This window comes from Pelodiscus sinensis, chromosome 3 (assembly GCF_052426305.1).
Source record: "Pelodiscus sinensis isolate ZL-2025 chromosome 3, ASM5242630v1, whole genome shotgun sequence".
Classification (NCBI taxonomy): domain Eukaryota; kingdom Metazoa; phylum Chordata; order Testudines; family Trionychidae; genus Pelodiscus; species Pelodiscus sinensis.
The window spans coordinates 151,010,001-151,018,519 of record NC_143054.1 but is presented as its reverse complement, the minus strand read 5'-3'; the positions used below and the strand labels follow the sequence as shown (position 1 = coordinate 151,018,519).

General features: G+C 34.1%; 1 protein-coding gene across 11 annotated transcripts in view; it reads right to left on the bottom strand.

Moving 5' to 3' along the window:
• Nucleotides 1–1,145: 1,145 nt before the first annotated feature.
• Nucleotides 1,146–8,519, bottom strand: part of PROX1 (prospero homeobox 1) — a 59,509-nt gene continuing 52,135 nt past the window's right edge. For 6 of the 11 annotated variants that reach the window (XM_089777444.1, XM_089777445.1, XM_089777443.1 and 3 more), the window contains one exon: nucleotides 1,146–6,870. In XM_089777444.1, coding sequence (XP_089633570.1) covers nucleotides 6,663–6,870 — 208 coding nt within the window. In that variant the 3' untranslated portion in view covers nucleotides 1,146–6,662. Of the gene's footprint in view, nucleotides 6,874–8,519 lie in introns of all 11 variants that reach the window. The other 5 variants (XM_006130845.5, XM_006130849.5, XM_089777448.1 and 2 more) reach the window with 5 other exon arrangements.

Genomic DNA, 8,519 nt, shown 5'->3' with positions numbered 1-8,519 from the left:
CGTTCTACTGTCCGAAATCAGTGCTTTTTGTGCAAATGCTTTGACTTTCGAGCAAAAGCCCTTTTCCGGAAATGCTTTTGCACAAAAGGGCCAGTGTAGACAGCTGAAAACTGTTTTGCGCAAAAAAGCCCTGATGGTGAAAATGGCGATCGGGGCTTTCTTGCACAAAACCGCATCTAGATTGGCAGGGACGCTTTTCCACAAAAAGTGCTTTTGCGCAAAAGCGTCCGTGCCAATCTAGACGCTCTTTTCCACAAATGCTTTTAACGGAAAAAATTTTCTGTTAAAGCATTTGGCAGAAAATCATACCAGTCTAGACGTAGCCAAGGTGTAGAGAAGAACAATTAAAATGATTAGAGGTGTAGCATGTAAGGAATTGCATAAGAATAGCATAAGATGCTGAGGACTATTTTAGTTTGGAAAGGAAAATATATAAATAATGATAAAAATGATCCAGGGAGCTATAGGAGTACTGCTGCTTGTATGATGGTATAAAAGGGGGAAAAGCTAATTAAATAAAAGGCAAAAACATAAACTATGTCAAAGGAAACACTTCTTTCTACAACACATAAGTGGCTTGTGGAACTCACTGACATAGGACATTGATGAGGCAAATACACTGGGGAAATGATTGAATGTTTTCATGAATAAAAAAATCACTTCTGAGATGATTCTAGCTGAAACTGGGTTAAAGAGCTGTCAGTTTTAATGCTTCAGGACATGACCTGCACATCAAGTGGAATCAGAAAAAAAAATCTTGGTGTGATATAATATTGCAAAATTACAGGAATTATGGAGGTTTTTACATCTTGGCCGATAGGATATTGGGCTAGATGGATCATTGGTTTGAGCCAGCATGGCAACTGCTGTTTACGTTTTTAATTGTAATGGAGAATCTAAAGGTAAGCAGGTGCACACGTGTTTGTAGGATTGAGACTCTATAGAGTTTCTTTGTTTTTAAGTACACGAATATTACTCACATGCTCAAAGTTAAGCATGTGCATAAATATTTACAGGAGCTAGGCATAAGATGCAACGATAACAGAAGCAAGTTGTAAGAGTATAATATAGTTGTTTATTGTAGGCTTCCCAAATACCACAGGAAATATGTGCTAGATTTGTAAGATAGCTGGCAGGTTTCATTAACAAATAAGAGGGGGAAAAGTAACTATAAGTGGGATTGCAATCTTGCACAATAAATTGATTCCAGAACACATTTTGTTTGGGGATTCAATAAAAGAATGTTTTTAGAAAGAAATATAAACAATAGCAATGAGCTTGTAATTTATATTTTATTTTGCACAAGCTTGCATATATACTGCACATACATTCAGTTTAGAGAAGATGGAAGGCACACAAGGCAATTGAACTACTGTATCCTTTAAGTGGTACAAAGCAAAAAGGTAAAAGTCTGGAGAGTATACAAAAGCTTAAAACACACAAAATAAAATCCCCCCCCCCCCGAATTTTTCCTGTTTCTTTTCAATTTAGTAGCTGCCAAGCTAGAATTGTACAATTTTTTCAATTAATTGTCTACTGCACTTTTTTCCATATGGACAGGAGAGTCTTATTGTTTTTTATCATATCATCAATTAATATTACAGTACATCCTGGGTAATACAAAATTGTACACCTTCATCAAATAAATTAGGATAAATTAAACCAATAAATTATGCAAAATCTTCAGAACAATAGACAACAACAAAAAATCCACAGTTGAAATTGCCTCTAGCTAAAAAATAAAATTAAAAAAAATCAAAAAATGACTTTATAGGTTCAGTTATTGTACTATCTTAAAATTAAAGGGTCTTTATTACAAAAAAGAGCTTAATAATGCTATTTACAACATATTGCTAAATAATATAAAGGCAGTGTTTTGTCACTTTTGTAACTATATACATATGAGTAATGGCTGGGACAATATCAGTTAAACTTTAACCTTTGACTCTTCTGGGCAGCAGTAAAACCAACTTAAGATGCATTTTTCTGACCCCTGATTTCGTATTACCTGGTAATAACATATTTTCATTATAGTATTAATTGTTGGGCTTTTTCCCACTTGAGGAGTACATTAATGCATTTTAAAACTTATATCAAGGATGGGTATTAGGTATAAGTATAAACTCGTGTCCTCTAGAGTTGCTTCTACATATCTCAGTACACTTGTGCATTTTTGAAGGTGTCTGGTTAGGGGAGCGAGGTGATTGTGGCTCAGATGAAGAGACTAAATAAAGTCACACTGCCACCACCTTTCATACACTAAAAAATATATTCCTAAGAAGATGCAAAGGTTAAATAACAGTTTTCATCCCAGCTCTAAGTATGAGCATTTTTAGCCTCAGTTTATAGATGGTTTACAACCAACAGTTTTACAGAAAACAAAATTGCATTTCTTTCAACAGAACATTTAAGTGCAATACGTAACTGCTTACTCATATAAACCAGTTACATTCCTTAAGGGGAGCTTTTTGAAAACAATGCTTATTGGAATTTTCAAACACATAGTTGGTACCAGAAGGAAACATTTGCACTATTAACACCAATGATTACTATATAATACACATGGAAAATATAGTTTTTGCTTTCACTTCCCATGTACAGTGCTCATTTGGGGGGTTTTGTAAACCACTTTTCATTTATATATATATAATGAAATATATATATATATATATAGCTATCTGTCTTTCAATGCTGCTGGTGAAAATCCTATCTTTAAAGCCACAAAATCTTCACCCTTATTTCTTAGTTAATATTAACCTGTGGAAAAAACATTTTGCTATTAAAATGTCTTCATGTACATAGAAAAAAATTGTGTAATTGTACAGAAATTGTATCACCTATGCCATTGACATCTGCTGAAAGAGACTTATTTAAAAGTAGAGAGCTGGATTTTCAAGAATGCTTTCAACTATCTATACAGTTACTGTGGTGTTATAAATTTCAACAGATGTTTTCAGAATGTAGCTATTAAAATCTTATGTCTTTATGCAAGAACAACCATAAGATTGAATATTTACATTGCTTTATAAAAGTTCCCCTCAGTTTTCGATGTTCACCCACATACCTGGTACAGTAACAAAGATTCTGCAAACTTAAAAAACACTTTTAATTAAATAATACTCAGAGGCACAAAGCAAACCTCAGGAATACATGGGTGAACACTTCCTTAAATAATCACTACATTCTAACATCTTCCACATGTTTACCATTTAGTGTGAAACGTTCCCATTAAACAACCAGAGATACAGTAAGAATTAAATGTTTTGTAATTTCAAATAGAACATTCTTTTCACAAAACATAACAAATGTCTAAAATAGGTTCTTAATCTAGATAGGAAAAAGTAAGCTTTTCACTTCATACGCATATTTTATGTGAGTATATACATACAAACATATATGTAATGTCTATGTGTGTATATATGTGTGTATATGTATACACATCGATATTTCGTATGAAATATTGCTTCTATACTACCTTTCAATATGCTAGGAAAACACAAGATTTGCACCACAGTTACAAAAAATTGGCTTCTACAAGAATTTTCAAAACTTGAATGCTGCTCAAACAATTGAGGAAAAAATAATTTGCATTATCAAACTGTTCTAAAAATTCTCTTCTTCAAAAACGTATTCTCTTGCTTTGTTTTGTTTTGTTTTTTTTTTAATTTTTTAAAAAGACACAAAATATGCATAGCTATCAACATTATGTCAAACAGCCGGAAAAAAAATCTAGTGTTTATTGCAGCTGTAGTAATTGAAAAATAATGTTTAAAAGATGTAAGCCACAGAAGGCACAAGAACAATTGTACTTGTGGGGGAAAAACTGGTATTTTTGAAGGATTTTTTTTAATCCTTCCGCTGGTGCATTTAAGGTCTAGGCACAGACTACAACCTCAAGTTTATATGCAGAAATAAATTGGAATTAGCAGTAAATAAATGGCAACATGGGATTTATACACAGATGTATCAATTCTTTCCCTACGTAAACATAGCCTCCTGCCTTTTAGCCATTGTTTTAAAGTAAACAGTATTGAGATTGTTTGAGAGATTCTGATTTCTACTTTCAATTTAGTAAGAGTTATACTGTATATTTATCCTTATAATTTTAATGCATTGGGAGGCACAAAGGCAATATGGCTATAATGCAGTAAAATCACCATAACTGCAATGATCCAATTTTTTTTCCAGGTCAAAAAGTTGATTTTTTTCTTTAAAATGAATTTTTTACTCTTAATTCCTATGCCTCATTTACTATTGAAATTATGCTACTTATAAATAAATAAATAAACACAACAACATCTAGTTCTGTGTACAGTTTCACTTATTTAGATTATTAGAATCACATTGCAGCCAAAAATAATAATAATAATAATAATATAATATAATAAAAGCAATGATAATATCACAGATCAAGATGGTATCTAGTCCTGGGTCCATGTAGTATGACTAAAGTATGGCTTTACTTTATTATGTCCAAGGAGGCATTGCAGTGTTATATTTTGTATTTGATGGGTTGCCAGTGAAAAATTAATTGTATTAGAACTTGGGTATTTTATTCCATTTCCTCCCATAATAATAAAAAAGAAATAAAAAAGAAAAAAGTGCATAAACACAATTTTCCTCCTTTCTTACTTGCAATCAATTGGGTTTACATCCTTATCAGTTGTAATAGTAATCAAATCATGCATAAAATAAAAGAATGACATGCTGTCTACTGTCTCCAGTGTTAGGTACTTGCAGGGAGTTTAAGACCAAGAAGATTTGTTTTGCTTTTAATGCATAGTGAAAATGTTGGCACTTCATCCCATGTTATTGTCTGCATTGCCTATACTGCCAGTACTTGAAAATAATGACAGGGCATCACAGGATTGTGCTGTTTAATTTGAAGTCAGCAGGTTTTTAAGGCTTTGCGCTGACAATAATTGCTTTCATCCATTTCATCCATTTCAGCAGTATTTGTAAATGAAATGAAATTATAGCAATCAGGTCAGCTCTATAGCCACATGGGTAAACTTTCACTCTCCAAAGTCAAAATGCAATTTTAAAATTAAATTCAAGAAATAAAATATAGCTCTTCTAGATGGTCTAATTGTTGGTTAATTTATAACTTTCTCTGGATTTGTAACAAATTACCTATGGAGAAAATACCATTCAAAATAACAATAAATTCTTACTGCATCTGTGCAAAAGGTGAAAGCGAAAATAATAAATACATAGTGCCATAGCATCTTTAATAACATCCCCCCCCCAAATTATTGGCAACTATATCTTTTTGAAAATTTGAAAATAAAAAGGAGAACCACTGAAGAAAGCACAAAAATAGCAGCTAGCTTTCTTGTATCATGTTCACATTTTGTGACATACCATTCAGATGAATCCAAAACTTTCATATGCTGTATGTTTACACTGTACTCATATTTTGGTAAATACCATCTTTTTGCTTTACATCACAAGTGTGGCACCCTGATCAGACAGATTTGTTCTTAAAGATAACTTTAGCAGTAATGCAAAAATTAAATCTGGCGATCTTCACTCTCTGCATAGCTAATGGTACACTACTGTAATTTTGTGTATGGTTTACTGGATTTTTATAAAAATGTTATTTTTATACTTGCGAGTAGGTAAAGATTCACAGTATTCCATAGCTGCAGACAATGTCCTTTTTGCTTCAGCTCTTTTGGGCTAACATACTTTCTTTCGCTATAGAAAGATAATTCCAAAAAATTGCTTTTCAGGGCAAAACACTAGCTATCAAATATGGACAGCAATTTTTTTATGCCTGGGAAAAAAACTGAGCAAAGAATAAATTTCAAGAACCAAGTGCCAATTAAAATATGACTAAGACACAGCAATATAGCATGATGAAAGGCTTTGTTTTTACTTGGTGGAGAGTGAAATGCTTCCGTTTTAGTAAGCTGACCATATTATAAAATTAGTGTGATTTATACAATATTGTGCATGAATTACTGGCTTCCCCCTGCAAGAACAGTATCTGTTTTGTGCAAAATTGCTTTGCCTCAATAAAAAATTACCTGGCATGTTAATTACTGGGGCAGCACACATGTTGTTCCTGTAAGGGAAAGCTTGAAGAATAGTGTTTGCCTTTTTGGATATCACCTTTTGGAGTGAGAACCTAAAATGGATGCTTGTAGTTTTAAAAAATATGAAACAAAATCTACCTTATTCATTAAAAAGCAAAGTAAAGTAAAATAAAATAAAATAAAATAAAATAAAGTTCTAAGTTTATGAAGAAACTTCACAGACCTTTAGCAATATAAACATAATATAAAATTCCTTATTTGTAATATTGTGCCATGACATAAGTCTCGGTCAGACAAAATGCCACTTTGCAGCAAGCAATAAATTTGACAAACAATTTTGAAACATAATGCCCTAACTTGCTAAGACAGGCTTTTACACACTTCAAAATTATTTTCCCTGAAAATTAACCCAATTTATTTTCCAAATGTTAAGGGTCTTGGGCAAAAGTAAACTGAAGGGTGAAGTAAAATAACTATCCCTTCTTGTAAATGACCAAAAAAAAAAAAAGCCCCTTATAGTCTGATTTCATATACATAGATGTATATGATATATCTATATATGAAATTAAAATAAAGACACACAACTTGGGCATCAGAAGGGGACTGCTACTTTTCATACATTCATAAATAGTTTCTGAAATCTCTACTCATGAAGAAGCTCTTGTAGGCAGTTTGGGGATTTAAAAATCTCAGGGACCTCACTGTCCAGCTTACAGATGACCTTGTATATGGCCTTCTTCCAGGAAGGATCAACATCTTTGCCTGCGATAATGGCATTGAAAAACTCTCGTAATGTGATCTGAGCCACTTCCAGGAATCTCTCTGGAACCTGCTGATACAAGGAGACAATGGCATTAATGAAGTTTTCAGTTTCAAGTCTCTGGTTCTTCAAAGGAAACTGAGCTAAGTTCTTTCTTTCAAAAAGGGGCTTACATAGCACCCGCATTTTCTAAATATGGTAGACTTCTATTCTCTTATGCAAAGCTGTTTATATATAGTACCATAGTAATAACTTTAATAACATGTGTTAGATATCTTTGCAATGTCTGACTACAGAATGTAGGTAACGAAATGTTAATGTCTGGATTTAGATAGCGAGGGACTTACAAGATATAATTAGCAGAGGAAGGGGGTAGGGGAAACAACAGCAATTGTCTTAAAGAAGATAAAGCTCGCTGTGAAATTTTACCCTTGTACTTTTCGGTATAGTCTCTGCATGAGAAATAATATGAAAATTATACATGCATTGGAAGGTGCATAGAACTCTGAATTTCTGTGTTTAACTTTGGTCAGAACCAGTGCTCTCAGAAAAATAGGATATCCATGAACGGTTGTTTACTGTTTTAAAAACAAACAAAGAAGCCATCAATCAATGGCCCAATTCTGTAGCTGCTCTGCACATAAAGCTCCCACAAGACACCCTCCTTGGGAGCCATTTTGGTTTTTCTTTTTCTTTTTTTCAGAAACCTACCAATGAAAACCAAACCTCTTCAACGGGTGTGTCATGAATGAAGTGGCAACAGAACTGGGCTCTGTCTAACAGTTAAATCAAACAGCCAGCCAGCAGGGGTAGCCATTTCTAGTTTCCCAGGCCCACAGATTTATAGAAAAACAGCCATTTTCTGTAGGTAATGTACTGTAATTCGTTTGTCTGAAATCATCCTCATCTTTTTCTTGTTCTTTCCTTTTTTTTTTAACATTAGGAGAAATACAGCGGAGTGACAATTTGTATGGCAAAGGTTATGTCTCCCAATTTACAATGGAGCCACAGCTCCATAGCCGTCGGCCCAACAAGTATCGCTTGTGTGGGTACTGCTTGGAGTACTCCCACTGAGATGAAGAGTCCCCTCATGGTAGGAATTAGTACATACAAGTGGAAGTAGTTCTCAGGGCCATGAACCTGCCCTGGGCAGACGATAGCAACCACACAGAGTCCAAAGCAGCAAGGCCCTATGCAAGTGCAGAGGGTTCCACCCATGTTCAACACATTGTAAGATGAGGGCCTATGATTTTCAATATTCTAGCTTATACCCCATTTTGCCTTAAACTTTAGAAACAATCCCAACAACAATTGGCCTGAAAACTGCCTCATCTCATGTTATAAAGAACTGGGACACACACTAGCATTCTAAGAGACAAATTTTGCTATCAGACAGCTATGTAATCAGGTCCCATTGAAGTCAGTGGGAGCTTTGTGCAGGCATCTGAGGGCAGAATTTGGTCCCAAACACCTGTCTTTTCCCACCTTCACCCTGCAGGCTGCAGAAACTTCTTAGTCAAGGGGCTACATGGAGAAAGTGTGTTTTGGGGACACTATCACAGCAATAATTACCAAGGATTAAAATAACTATTGTCTCCTCTTACTCTCTGGTCGGAGAAATTAATCTGTTGTCCGATAACATATTGCTGTGTTTCAGGGCTCAATGAAACATTTACAAGAGATCCCCTGACTGTCTATTTCTGGTGTTGCTTTATGAA